Source organism: Melozone crissalis, unplaced genomic scaffold (genome assembly GCF_028551555.1).
Source record: "Melozone crissalis strain CALT ecotype California unplaced genomic scaffold, PUWL_Pcris_2 ptg000150l_1, whole genome shotgun sequence".
NCBI classification, from domain to species: Eukaryota; Metazoa; Chordata; class Aves; order Passeriformes; family Passerellidae; genus Melozone; species Melozone crissalis.
In genome coordinates this window covers 170,732-184,048 of record NW_026535921.1, presented here as the reverse complement: position 1 = coordinate 184,048, position 13,317 = coordinate 170,732, and the positions used below count along the sequence as shown (strand labels likewise).

The window sequence follows — 13,317 nt, the reverse complement described above, 5'->3', positions numbered from 1 at the left end:
CGGGGCGGGCCGGGGGCCGGGCCGAGCCGCCCGTGCCTGCCCCGGGGCGGTGCGAGCGGCGGCGGCGCTGGCGGCCATGGCCGGGGGGCGGCGGGCGGCGGGAGCGCTGGCGGAGCCGCGGCGCCTGATGCGCACCGGGCTGGGGCTGATCGTGCTGGGCCACGGCAGCCTCGTGCTGGGCGCCATCGTGCACGGCTCGGTGCTGCGGCACGTGGCGGGCGCCCGCCGCGCCGTCACCCCCGAGTACGCGGCGGCCAACGTGGTGTCGGTGTGCTCGGGGCTGCTGGTGAGCGCCGCGGGGCGGAGAGGGGCGGAGCGGGGCGGGCGGGGGGCGGCGGGCCCGGGCCGGACCCCGCTGAGCGCTGCTCTCCCCGCAGAGCATCGCCGCGGGCATCGTGGCCATCCTGGTGTCGCACAACCTGTCCCGGGCGGTCCTGGTGAGTGCGGGGCTGTGGGGGTGCCCGGGCGCTGCCGGCAGCCGCTGCCCTGGACCTTGGCCCCGCGGCTCCTTCCGCCTCGGCTGCCGGCGCTCGGTGCCGCCTGTCCCTCTCGGCCGCTCCCGGAGGGCGGCAGCGCCGTTCTCGGGCGGGAGCGCCGTTCTCGGGCAGAGGCGCTTCGGGGCCGAGGCTGCGGCCGGGCCGGGGGTCCCGGGGGGCTCGCAGGGCGGGCGGGCACGGGGCGGGCGCTGGGCTGGGGGCTCCCGGACCCCGGCCCAGCCTGCCTGGGGTCCCCACGGAGCCCGAGCCAAGGGGTGCTGGCGGTACCGAGCTCACGGGGGTGGAGGGATGCGAAAGGTGCGAGAGCCTCACCCGAGGGCGCGGCTGAGCCCTCCTGGCCGAGGCGGCAGGTGCCGGGTGCCCCTCGGGGCAGCGGCTCTGCACAGACCCGGGTGCCCGGCCCCAGCGCTTGCCCGAGCCCCTGCCATCCCGCTCGCATTCTTGCCGCCTGCAGCACTGGACCCTGCTGGGCGTCTCTCTGCTCAACTGCCTGCTGTCCACGGCGTGCAGCGTGGGGCTGGCGCTCGCCTTCGCCCTCACGGTGCACAGCCGGGGCACGCACCTGGTGCGGGGCTGCGACAGCTCCGCGCTGCCCCTGGACGCCCGTGAAAACATCGCGACCAACGACTGTCCCTTCAACACCACGCGCATCTACGTGAGTTTCTGCAGAGCCCCGCTCCTCCCAGCAGCTCCTTTCTGCTGCCTCTCGTCTTTTCACTCTCCCTCCCGCTGCCCTTCTCTCTCCCTCTCCCCCTCTTTCCCCCGCTGTCCGCACAGTCTCTGCTGGGTGTGTTCAGCCAGCCTGGCGCGGTGCCCACGTTCTGTGACCCCCTGTCCCACAGGACACGGCCCTGGCGCTCTGGTTCCTCTCCCTGCTGCTGGCAGCTGCGGAAGCCGTGCTCTCGGGCAGGAGCTGCTTGGTGGCTCTGGTGTTCCGGGGCATCGGGCCCTGCGCACACGGCTATGGCAGAGAGCAGGTACGGCTCTCCCTGGATCTCCCCTGTGACTGCTGCCTTTGTAAGATGCTGGGTTCTGCTGGGAACGAGGAGGCTGTGCAGGAGCAGGGGGGATGCTGAGTTGGAACCTCTTCTAGCCAGCCCAAGTGCCAGACCAGCACCCCTTCATGGGGAGTTGCAGAGGGACCCTCTTCTTCATCCCCCAGTAGCCAGGCCTGTTCTTTGTTTGTCAGAACACTGCCCATCGTGTGTCCTTGCCACCCTAACTTCTTTTTGTCTTTTTTTTCCTCTCTAGCTGGTCAGGCCAAGTACAGCAATGGAGAAGCCACTCCGTGAGAGGCAGCAGCTCCTGGCAGGAATTTCTGACTCTGCAGTGTAGCTGGAGAGGTGAGTGCCCCACGTGGGCCCATGCCCACAGCAGCCCCCAGAACACCTTTGTCCAGGACCATGGGCAGAGGGCTCAGTGATGCTGGGCCCTGCAGCACAGCCTGGCACTGACACTGCTCCTCTGCTCCCAGGTGGTGCTGCAGGAGCGCTGTGACCCAGCCAGGTCGGGGCCAGGGTGGTGTCACAGCTCCTGCAGGGGGCTCAGGGTGTGCCCTGCCCCCTGCCCCCAGCTCCACCAGCCCACCTGGCACAGACCCTGCAGGTCAGCAGGTGCTGCTGCTCTCCCATCCTCGCCCCAAGCTGCTGGGCCCGTCCTGGTGTGCTGCAGTTCTTGGTTTCTGGCTGCAGTGGTGGGGGTGGGCAGTCCTGGTGCCACTGCAGGCATGGCAGCTGGCTGTGCCTGTGCTCAGATGTCTCAGGGAACAGAAAGGGAAGAATCCCTTTGGTGTAGGTCTCTAGTTTTCTTGAATAAAGAAAGTTTTCCTTTCTACACTGGCTGTTCTAAGTGGCTCTGCCAGGTGAGTGCTGGTTGGGAACAAGGCATGCCAAGGGAAGGGAAGGGCAGCTGCTCTGTGAGCCTGTCCCTGTGCCTGCCACTCCCCAGGCACAGGGATGGTGGCAGAGCTGTGGCCCCAGTGTGGCACTCACCCACGGACACGGGGATTGCAGCCCCGTGCCCAGCAGGTGCAGGGTTCTGGGCCCAGCATCCCCTGGCAAACAGGAGCACTGCAGGGCTGAGATAACACGTTTATTGCATGTGGAAGGTGCTGAGGAACAGGCCTGAAAGCTGCCCTAGTCCTGCTCACTGGAAGGAGAAGCTGGTGCTTGGGAGTCCCCCACACCACCGTCGGAGGAACTCGATCACATCCTGGCCTGCTGGGCTGTGGGATGTCTGCAGAGAGAGACAGCCCTTGGCACTGGAAGGGGCTGCACCCCTGTGCCCCTGGCTGAAGGCAGGGCTGGGTCTGGTGATGCCCAGCAAGCAGCCCTGTCAGTGCAGTGAATGCCCTGGGACCATCACTCACCCAAGGGTGCTGCTGAACCCACCCACAGCCTGTGTCCTGTGGGTCTGGTGATCCTGTCAGTGCAGTCAGTGCCCTGGGACCATCACTCACCCAAGGATGCTGCACTGCCAGCACAAAGGGCTGAACCCACCCACAGCCTGTCCCTGCCTGGGGGCTCTGGCTCACCTTGACAGCCATCACGAATTTGTACCACGCATCCTTCTTCACTTCCCAGCCCGGCCTCAGCTCAATCTTGTTTCCCAGCACTGGGTACCCTGGGCACAAAGCGACACATTCAGAACCAGCTGAGCCCCACAGCAAGCATTCCCCCACTTGGTGCCCTGCCCCACAGCACAGTGTCTAGGGGGAATAATGCTGCCTTGCTCTCTAGGAGACCAAAAGGGAGAAGGGCTGTTCAAAGTGGGGGGATCAAATGAAGATTAAGGCTGAACTGCCCTTGGGCAATGACACCCAAGTGTGTAGGTCCAACGATGGCACCCAGCTTCTGACTCTCAAGCCACAGCCCTGTTCCTGGTGGCCCTCTCCTGCTCCCCCTTCTCTGACCCTTTTTTAGTCCTGCACTGGAGAGCAGGGCCAGGTGCTGCCCATTCTTGGCTGTGCTGTGCCAGCCTGAGCCATCTCTGAACCACAGAGTGTCTGAGCTCAGAACTGCTCTGGGCTCTGCATGGTTCAACCTCCTGTCTAGGCAGGGCCACACAGCCCAGGGCTGTGTCCAGACAGCTTCTGACTGTCTCCAAGGATGGCGCTCTCACAACTTCTGTGCAACCTGTTCCAGTGCTCATCCACCCCACAGTAAAAATGCCCAATGTCCTGCAGCAGAGCTGGCTCCCCACAGCCACACAGTCCCTGCACTGCTCTCGGAGCACAGCCCAGGCCCACCCTGCAGCTCCCACTCCCTGCACCGTGTCACACCTGTCTGAGCTGTCCCGGAGCTCACCTGTGAGCAGGCAGGGCAGGGAGGCCACCCCTGTCCCCGCTGCCACCAGCGAGGCCTCGAAGGTGCTGCGCTCGTCCTGGGGCAGCGCCTGCTGCAGCCGCTGGTCCATGGACACCGTCAGCACCCAGTCCCGCACCTCCTCCCGCTGCTCCTCCTGGGCACAAAGCCAGGGCCGCGCTTAACCGGTGCCAGGCTCAACCGGGCTGCTGCTGCCACTGCTGCTGCCCCACGGCAGCGGGAGCACAGGGGAGAGCAGGGAGAGCAGGGGAGAGCAGGGAGCACAGGGGAGAGCAGGGAGAGCAGGGGAGAGCAGGGAGAGCACGGGAGAGCAGGACAGCCCCACGGCAGCAGGAGCACAGGGGAGAGCAGGACGGGCGTGCGCGATGTGCACACAGCACACACTGCATGGTGCACGGCAGGGCTTGAGTGTGGGTGTGCTGGGGGCAGAGAGAGAGAGGGAGAGAGAAAGAGAGTGTGTGTGTGGGTGTGGGTATGTGTGTGTGTGTACAGGTGTGTGTGTGTGTTTTTGTGTATATGTACAGGTGTGTGTGTGTGTGTACACAGTTGTGTGGGAGTGTGTACACAGGGGTGTGTGTATGCACACAGGTGTGTGTGTACAGGTATGTGTGTGTGGGTGTGCACACAGGTGTATTTTTGTGTGTGTGTTTGGGTGCGTGCAACACGTCTGTGCACATGTTTGTGTTCACAGCTGTGTGCACGTCTGTGTGTGTGTACAGGTATGTGTGTGTACATAGGTGTGTGTGCACACAGGTGTGTTAGTTTTTTGTGTGTGGGGGTGTGTACAGGTACATTGTGTGTGCAACACGTCTGTGCATATGTGTTTGTGTTCACAGCTGTGTGCACATGTCTGTGTGTGTGTGTGTACACACAGGTGTGCGTGCACACAGGTGTGTTTTTGTGTGTGTGTGCTCACAGTGGAGGGACAGGCAGCAGGTGCCTGTGTGTGTGTCTGTGTGTGTACACAGGTGTGGGTGTGCACACAGGTGTGTTTTTGTGTGTCTGTGTCTGTGTGCTCTCAGTGGAGGGACAGGCAGCAGGGGCCTGGGTGTGTGTGTCTGTGTGTCTGTGTGTCTGCCTATCTGTCTGTCTGTCTGTGTGCTCTCAGTGCAGGGACAGGCAGCAGGTGCCAGTTCTGGCTCCGTTTCCATCCCTGCAGCCTCTGCAGTGCCAGCCTTACCCCAGTCCCCGTTCAGAGCCCTGCAGTGCAGCACTGCTGAAGGGGACAGGTGACACTCACAGGCACGTGCTGATGGGCTGGAAGGGGCACCTCGAAGGGAATGTCTGTCTGCTGAAAATCAGAGTGGTCCAGGGAGTCCAGGTTCCCTTCCTCGATGGCCTGCAGAGAAGGGCAGAGCAGTGGGCTGTGCCAGCTGCAGCGCCCACAGCACAGCTCATGGCCCTGCCCATTTGTCGTGGTTTGACCGGAAATGGGATATCTGGGATATTTTGTTTTGCTGTGATTACCAATGGGTAATTGGAATTTAAGATGGGCACTTAGTTTGACCAGTGGGACATTTGGATCCGCCTCTTGAGACTACGAACTCAAGGGGTTAAAAGCAGGGCTCTTGGCCTTCGGAGCTCTCTTGGGATTTCCGGCGTGAAGAAGTCTCTCCCCCGGCCCAGTTGCTGGCTGGGCTGGGGGAGGGGAGAGCCACGTGGGCCATCTACGGTAGGCCCGGGTTCGGAGGAAGGGTGGCAGACCCTTGAGCGACCTGTTTATTCCCCCCCCAGAGAATGCAGCCCGTGCTCGAACTGTATATCTTGAAACTTGATATCATGTGCCGGCAGGCAGCACGGCTGGGAGGAGAAAGGGGGGGGGGGCAGCGGGCAGTCCGGCCGCCTGGGAGACCTTTTAACCCTTTGGGGAATGAAGGCTTCGCAGAACATTGCCTTTCCTGGGAAAGGGACAGGAGTGGAAGATGAAGGAAGAAAATTAGGCCAGTAAGGAGGGTCTGGCAAAGGGAGAAGAGAGATGTTGAAGGAATGGAGGAAGATGGAGTGGCAGTTTTTGCTGGACTCTTTTTTGTTGTATTTCCATGGACTGTTTCCTGGTGAGGCAGAGGCTGTATTGCAGGGGGAAGCGGAGGCTCGGCGTCAAGAGAGTTTGGTTTTGAGACCCCTCGGCCCCAGGGGGTATAGAAGACATGGGGGGGACAGAGGTCCCAGGATTGTGACTGTACTCTGCTTGGAACGAGACGAGGCATTCTTAAAAGGCCCTGAAGGCAGGCCCCTGCCCCATCCCATGCCAGGTGGTGAGAGCACCTCGGCATGGAAAGGAGATGTCACGAGGTAGCAAGATACCGGGCGGATTGCTGATTGTGACAAGAAGTCCGTGGCACAAGGAAGGACTCCGTCTATCCCTTATGAGCTGAAGATTTGATTTTTTTTTCCAAAGGGTGGTGCCAGACCGAGTGTGGATAATTTTTTGGGAAATGTAAATGTGTTTGGGAATTTGGTGGGAGGAGGATAAGGAAGTGTTTCTGTGTAGTTTTCATTCTCCTTGTTTTTTTTCCCTGTGTGTGTGTAGGTTAGTAATTGTGTGTGTAGTTTAGTTAATAAACTTCTCTTTATGTTTAAGTTGGAGCCTGCTTTGCTTATTTCCTGGCCACATCTCACAGCAGATATCAGGTAAAAGGTATATTTATGGGGGCCCTGGCTTTGCCAGGCCCTAAACCATAACACCATTGGTGACCAGGCCCTCCTGCCAGCCATGAGCACACTCTGCAGTGTCCCAGACTCTGCCCTGTGCAGGTGCCTTGCAGAAGGGAAAGGTGTAATTGGGTGCTTTTGTTTTGTCCCAGCTGCTGCTGACAGCACCTCAGAGTGGGGCACAGTGAGGTGTCAGCCCCTTGGATTTGGGGTTTCTGGTGGCCAGCCCCAAGCAAGGGACTGAGGGGACTCCCGAGTCCTGCATCACAGGGGACAAAGCACTGAGCCTGGCCTCCACCTCCCAAGTAGCTTTTCTTCCCTTGGAACAACCTGAGTGATCACCCTGAAAGCTGTAATGGCATCTGCAGCCATGAGGATGTCAGGTCTAGATTGCCGACGTGCTCTTTGCTGCCACATGCCCAGTGGCACTGGCACACCAAGGTGACCTGGGCAGGGCATGGCAGAGCCCCCCACAGGCAGTGTGGGGGTGCCCCCTGGTCCAGGCACACGCTGGGTGGGTCTGGGGGCTCTCCCCATCTCTCCAAGCTCCAATGTGCTGCCCTGCAGGAGCCTCAGGTGAGCCTTGGCCAGCCTGGGGTCTGCAGTGGCAGCAATGGCAATGGCACTGTCCCCTCAGAGAGCCAGCCCTCCCTGTTACAGAGCCAGCCCTGCCTGCCCCACAGGGCATACTCACATCTGACAGGTCCAGGAAGCGGTTCAGGAACACAAATGCCATGTTCTCCCAGCTGACTGCCTGGTATGGAGAGGAGCCCTGGGTGAGAGTGGGCAGCTCATCGTTGAAGCAGTTTTTTGTAATACTTTGAAGTAGTTTTGTTTTGTATCCCCATATTTTTCCCAAATGGTTTATCCCAGACTGTACTCCCTCCCTTTACCTGTGTTATCCCTCTCCCTGGATGAGATCACCCCCAAATCCCCACCCTGGCTCTCTGTCAATCACTCAGCATCCCATCCCCTCCATCTAGAAGCATTGGTCCAGCATGTTGAGTGATCAGCCAGAGGCCAGGGGTCAGCCCCCCAAACCTTGCCCCATTCGCTGTCCTAAATGTCCATCCCCCAGCATCCATCCCTCAGGGTCACTTGTTGGTCAGTAAAATGTTATCTGCTTTGGGTTTCCACCTCCCTTTAAATGCAACCTTGGCACACATCCTCACAGGCAGCTCTTCTCCCAGAGCCACGGCTGGGAAGGATGTGGCTCTGTTTGTGCCACAGTGCCCACCCAGCCCAGCCCCTCACCACAGGCTGCCCCACAGAGTGCAGACAGGCATTATGGCCAGGCTGGATGGGGCCTGGAGTGGCCTGGGATTGTGCAAGGGCCTTGCCCATGGCAGGGGATGGAACCAGAAGAGCTTTAAGGTCCCTTCCCACCCAAACCATTCCATGATTCTATCCCTGCAGGCAGTGAGGACATGCTGCTGTCCCTGCCACGTGTCACAGGTGCCAGGCACACTGTCAGACACGGGGGTGATGCAGAGCAGCCTCACATCCCCACTGACAGAGCCACAGCATGGCCTCTGTCCAGCCCTGGCTCTGTAGGTCCATCTGCTCACTGCCTGGGGTCTGGCCAGCTGCCCAAGGAGCAGCCTCCAGTGAGAGCCCAGGATTTGGGGGATAAAGCTGAGGGGTCCTGTGTTGTTCCCTGATGCAGAGGCAGCTCCTACCTTGGCAGCCATGCCAGCCTCATGGACAGCCTTGTCTGCAGGGAGCCCTTACCTTGGCTGCCATGCCAGCCTCGTAGAAAGCTTTGTCTGCAGAGGCAGCCCTTACCTTGGCTGCCATGCCAGCCTCACAGAAAGCCTTGTCTGCAGAGGCAGCCCTTACCTTGGCTGCCATGCCAGCCTCACAGAAAGCCTTGTCTGCAGGCAGCCCTTACCTTGGCAGCCATGCCAGCCTCGTAGAAAGCCTTGTCTGCAGGCAGCCCTTACCTTGGCAGCCATGCCAGCCTCGTAGAAAGCCTTGTCTGCAGGGAGCAGATCCGTGTGGCGCAGCAGGGAGATGGACAGCTGCGCAGCCATGGTGTCCTGGGCACAGAGACACAGAACTCAGCAAAGAGAAAACGGCCTGGAGGGCATCTCAGGAGATTGCCCTCACTCACAGCAAGGGCTCTGCACCCACACAGGCCTCGCAGGTAAGAAAGGTCAAACCCCTCAGTCCTGACCCTGAGTTCCCTCACTACAGCCCACATGGGACTGTCACCTGAGGGTGAAATTCCTCTGCTTTAGAAGCCTTGCTATTTTCCACCCAAACACCTCCATCTAAGTCACAGAACAGGTGAGGTGGAAGGCACTGCTGGCTTGACATTGCTGGCAGTTCCCAATGCTGCCCCCAGCCCCAGTCACAGCAGAGGCAGCTGCAGGCCTGGTTCAGGAACATGCCTGCTCAGGTTCTGACCATCTCAAGGAATGGAGACTCTCCAGCCCCTCCACAAAACAATTCCAGCCACAGTCTCAATGCATTTTTTCTTGTATGCAATTATGTAAGAATTTTGGAGCAGGGGTGAGGAATTGAAGGGTAATTTCACTTTTCTGCTGCCAGACACCCATTGTCACACAAGAACTGTCAAGGCCACCCCTTCTTCATGGTCCCAAACAGACTGCGCAGCCCAACACTGCACAGCTGTGGAGATCTGTACAGGGCTCCAAGACATCAGACTTGGCTCTTGCTGTCTGATGTCTCTGGACCCCCAGCATCCACACACACAGCCATGGGGAATCCCAGTCTTCCCTGTGGCTTTCACTGGGGTTCTTTTCCCTTTCCCAGCCTTCTCCATCACAGCTCTAGTGCCACATCCATCCAGAGCTCTAGAAAAATTCCACAATCCCACAGGGATCAGGACTTCAGCAGGGAGGCCAAGAACAAATCCCAGCACACACGAGATCACAGGGCCTTGTGATGCCCCCCGAGAGGCCCATGAGCTCCCAAAGCCCCCCGAGGCCCAGCACACAGCACCAGGGCCTGCTGCAGCCCTGGGCAGAGGATCTGCTCTGCAGCCCATGTGTGAAGCCCAGCAGCTCTCGGAGCCCAGGAGAGCAGAGAGGAAGCCAACCCTCTCCTGGGAACATCAGAGTTTTTGTGATTCCTAATTTTCTACTGGCACTCTGCTCTCACAAGTCATGCCAAGCACAAGGATGAGCTCCTGCCCAGGTTTACAGCTCAGCCACAGAGGCTGGGATGGTTACCCATGGTAAGCAGAAAACACCACCCACAGTTCCACCTGTCGTGGTGGGTGCCAGGTTACTGCAGTCCCATTCTATGCATCCATCATGGGTGCTTTATGGCAATAGTGACCCAAACCTGCAGACACCCATGGGGCTCCCCTCTCCTGGTGATTTATGGCAATAGTGACCCATGAACAGCCCCAAACCTGCAGACACCCATGGTTCCCCTCTGTGGGGCCCTGGCAGAGCAGCCCCAGCCTCACCAGCTGCGGCAGGCCCTGCGCGGCGGCACGGGCGGCGCAGTAGTGGCAGATGAGCAGCATCCTCTCAAACTCCTCCTGGGCTGCAGGCTCTGCCTCGCTGCTCTTCGCCAGGTTCTCACACTGAGAAGAGAAAATGAGAGGCACTGAGGGCAGAAACGCACAAGGGCACTTACTGCACATGAGACAGGGCAGTCAGCAGAGAGAAGGATCTGGAATATGCAGACACCTCTGGGACTGGATGAGGGCTGGCCCTGGGTGGTGCTCTGGAGGCACACTGAAGGAAGGAGGATGTGGGAGCCAGGGGGAGTCACCAGCACTGCAACAACAGCCAGCACTGCGAGCAGGGGTGAGCCTGCACGGATAAAGGGAGGGTTTTCTGATTTTGCTTATGTTTGCAGTAAGGACAGAAACAGAGATAACGCAATTGTGGCTCTGGCTGAAGTGTTCTTGAGAGGAGTGAGGAGAAGGCTCTCAGCCTCCATGGGGAGAATTCATGTTTTCCAGGCTCAGCAGCTCTGTGCTTTCCCCATGCAGGCTGCTGATTTTGGGGTAGGATCAGAAGAGATGTCACGACAGCTCCCATGTCACAGTAACACCTGGAGCTCTGCAAGGGCTGGAGTCCAGACCCACTCCCAGGATCTGGCCTGGAGCAAGGGCCAGACCCACTCTCCACTCCCAGGATCTGGCCTGGAGCAAGGGCTGGTGTCCAGACCCACTTACAGGATCTGGCCTGGAGCACAGGGTCTCCTTTCTGCTTTCTCCTGCTCAGCCACATCCACTTGCCAGGATCCTGTTTTCCCGCTGCCCACACTGCCAGCTCTCTGCCCTTAGCTCGTGCCCTACAAACACTGTCCCTGTCCCCTGTGGAGAGGCTGGATCCTCTGCCAAGGGGCTGGGCAGGCAGGGGAGGCAGGGCACACTCACCAGAGCCAGCAGCACGTCCCGCAGCTCAGCCCAGCCCGCGTACGCCTCAGCACAGTTCCTGCCGGGAGCGTTCACCATCTCCACAAACAGGCGCTTGTAGATGTTGAAATTCTGCCACAAAAAGGACACAAGTGTGGAAGGAGACAGGTGAGGGGCCAGCAGAGCTCTCCTGCTGCCAAGAAAAGGGCTGCAGAGGGGCAGTGCTGCAGGAAGGGGGCTGGGGACAAGGCAGGCAAACAGGGAGGGATGCAGGGATGCTTCCTGCAGCCAATGCTCTCAGAGAGGCAAATGGTTCCTTCTGTTTTGAACTTGGTGCTCAAAACAAGCACAAACACTCAACTTTCCCTGCTCCTTCCCATGGAGAACAAGCTGGGATATTCCTTCAGCCCTCTGAAGAACCTCCTGCAGGGCTGGGCATGCTGAACTCGAGGCAATCCCAGCTCAGGTGGGAGCCTGACCCTGCAGCAGACCCTGCAGCCTGACCCTGCAGCAGACCCTGCAACAGACCCTGCAACAGACCCTGCAGCAGATCCCACAGCAGACCCTGCAGCAGACCCTGCAGCAGATCCTGCAGCAGCTCCTGCAGCACAGGGACAGCCCAGGTGGGCGCCTCCTCACCTGGGGGTTGGCAGGGGCTCCGTGCTGGCTGTACAGGTGCAGGGCTCTGTCCCAGCAGCCCTCACAGATCAGGTGTGTTGCATACAGAGCCACGTACTTGTGCAGCACCTGGTAGCTCTGCAGGAGACACAGAAAGCAGCACATGAGGCTCGTGGTGGGTATGGATGTACCATTCCTGCTGTATAATCACTGGAGAGCAGCTGAGTCAGTGATTATATTCTGCCCTGGTTATGGAAAAGGACCATGCCAAGGCTCTCCTGGAGGCACGAGCAGACACCAAGATCTTCCCAGACTCAGTATGGCCTTGTGGTGCCCACACAAAAAACTGAGTCCTTCCCGTTAAATGGAGTGTGCAGTTATTCTCTGGCTCCTGGTAAGCAGAGCATCAATAGGGGAGCCTCCCAAGAGAACAAGGATTCAACAGAGACCAACTGCATCACAGAGAAGCCCAAGTCTGAGAGACACCAAGTCCACTCTATAGAATCCAAAGGTAGGTTATTGGAACCAAAGTCATAAACCACAGTCCCAGACATTCCCAGAGCTTTTCCAAGGCTCCAGCTGGCCTGGGTGACAGGCTGTGATGTCCCTACTAACTGCAGATGCTGTTGCCAAGGCTGTCCTGTTATTCAATGTGAACCAATATCTCACTCCAAAGAACTGCTTGCCCTTGGTTACCTCCATGATCAACAACCATTTAACCAATAACTGTTTAACAGCCAATCACCAATCAATAACCATCCCTCAAAGTACATCCTGGTAATAGAGAGCTGTCTTCTCCTGCTACTCCCTTGAAAGAACACTGTAAAACAGTTTCATTTTGCTTTTCTCTATTTTATTAATCTGCTGAGGTAATTTTGTTAGTTTCAGGTCAGTAAAACTGAAAAAATGTCAGATTTGCTTTCCTGACTGGGATGTCTCATCCTGACTGACACCACTGCTCCCAAGAACACAGAGAAAGAAGGCTTTCTTCTACAGATCCCTGTTTCCATGGCACCAATTACTTCCAGCCCAAACAACTCATTTAGCTTCTTCCAGTGCTCCATTAATCACAAAATTTAAACACAATATGCTTGCAGGTTCTAGCACTTCCCCAGCCAGCCTCCCTGGCCACAGTGGGACAGTGGTGTGGAGCACCCCAGGCGCAGTGCTGCCCACCCATGCAGGCTCCAGCAGCCCAGGTGTGTCCCTAGGGCTCACAGGGCACTCACCTGCTTGGCTGCCACCTCCAGGCACTTCTCCCACTGCCCCTGCTTTGCATATATATCCAGAGCTGCCATGACATCAATTCCCACCAGCTGAGGATGGAAAGAGCCATGAATTCATTGTGCAGGCCAGGCTTCCTGCTCACACGTACACAAGCACCAGGTCAGCCATTCCTTTTTGCCCAGACACAATCTCTTCCCCTCCACAGCACGAAACCACAGAGCCTGTGTGACCCATCTGCCACCAGAGGGACCTGCCCAGGCTCAGGAGGTTGGGCCATGGGAACCTTATGGAGGTCAGCAAGTGACAGGTGCTGCACCTGGGTCAGAGCAACCCCAAGCACAGAGGCAGCCTGGGTGGAGAATGGAGGGCAGCACAGAGGAGAAGGACTTGGGGGTGTTGGTGGGCAACAAACTGGACATGAGCAACCAATGTGTGCTTGGAGCAACCCACTCTAGTGCCAGGTGTCCTGCCAAGGCAGGAGGTGCACTGAGATGAGCCTGAGGTGAGCTGTAAGGTCCTTTCCCAGCCAAACCCCTCTGTGGTTCTGTGCTCTGGCACGCAGCAGCCATGGCTCACAGGCACACACAGACTCCTCACTCGTACCCACAGTCAGGCAAAAGGATCTGCACAGGCCCTGACACCCCTGCCCAGCCTGCAG

At 58.7% G+C, this 13,317-nt stretch overlaps 2 protein-coding genes across 3 annotated transcripts in view; one reads left to right on the top strand and one right to left on the bottom strand.

The window, feature by feature from the left end:
• Positions 1 to 76: 76 nt before the first annotated feature.
• On the top strand, positions 77 to 2,501 carry KRTCAP3 (keratinocyte associated protein 3). Its single transcript, XM_054293461.1, has 6 exons — positions 77 to 286; positions 378 to 437; positions 952 to 1,152; positions 1,340 to 1,474; positions 1,749 to 1,840; positions 1,972 to 2,501. Exons 1-5 carry the CDS (start codon positions 77 to 79, stop codon positions 1,830 to 1,832), a joined length of 690 nt encoding a protein of 229 aa, XP_054149436.1. The 3' UTR covers positions 1,833 to 1,840; positions 1,972 to 2,501.
• Positions 2,502 to 2,575: 74 nt separating this feature from the next.
• Positions 2,576 to 13,317, bottom strand: part of IFT172 (intraflagellar transport 172) — a 50,593-nt gene continuing 39,851 nt past the window's right edge. Inside the window, exons 39-48 of one of the 2 annotated variants that reach the window (XM_054293459.1) lie at positions 12,662 to 12,748; positions 11,454 to 11,570; positions 10,836 to 10,946; positions 9,912 to 10,031; positions 8,416 to 8,511; positions 7,167 to 7,226; positions 5,061 to 5,159; positions 3,803 to 3,956; positions 3,031 to 3,119; positions 2,576 to 2,732 (exon numbers count right to left, since the gene is read on the bottom strand). In XM_054293459.1, the coding sequence (XP_054149434.1) occupies positions 2,643 to 2,732; positions 3,031 to 3,119; positions 3,803 to 3,956; positions 5,061 to 5,159; positions 7,167 to 7,226; positions 8,416 to 8,511; positions 9,912 to 10,031; positions 10,836 to 10,946; positions 11,454 to 11,570; positions 12,662 to 12,748 (1,023 nt within the window). In that variant the 3' untranslated portion in view covers positions 2,576 to 2,642. Of the gene's footprint in view, positions 2,733 to 3,030; positions 3,120 to 3,802; positions 3,957 to 5,060; positions 5,160 to 7,166; positions 7,227 to 8,415; positions 8,512 to 9,911; positions 10,032 to 10,190; positions 10,264 to 10,835; positions 10,947 to 11,453; positions 11,571 to 12,661; positions 12,749 to 13,317 lie in introns of those variants that run through there. The other variant, XM_054293460.1, reaches the window with a different exon arrangement.

What these genes read in the sequence shown, in the direction of transcription:
- KRTCAP3 (XM_054293461.1), top strand. Translation starts at nt 77, where the DNA reads ATGGCCGGGGGGCGGCGGGCGGCGGGAGCGCTGGCGGAGCCGCGGCGC. An exon ending in TCAACACCACGCGCATCTAC is followed by an intron (nt 1,153 to 1,339) that starts GTGAGTTTCTGC and finishes CCTGTCCCACAG; the next exon opens with GACACGGCCCTGGCGCTCTG. An exon ending in ACGGCTATGGCAGAGAGCAG is followed by an intron (nt 1,475 to 1,748) that starts GTACGGCTCTCC and finishes TTTCCTCTCTAG; the next exon opens with CTGGTCAGGCCAAGTACAGC.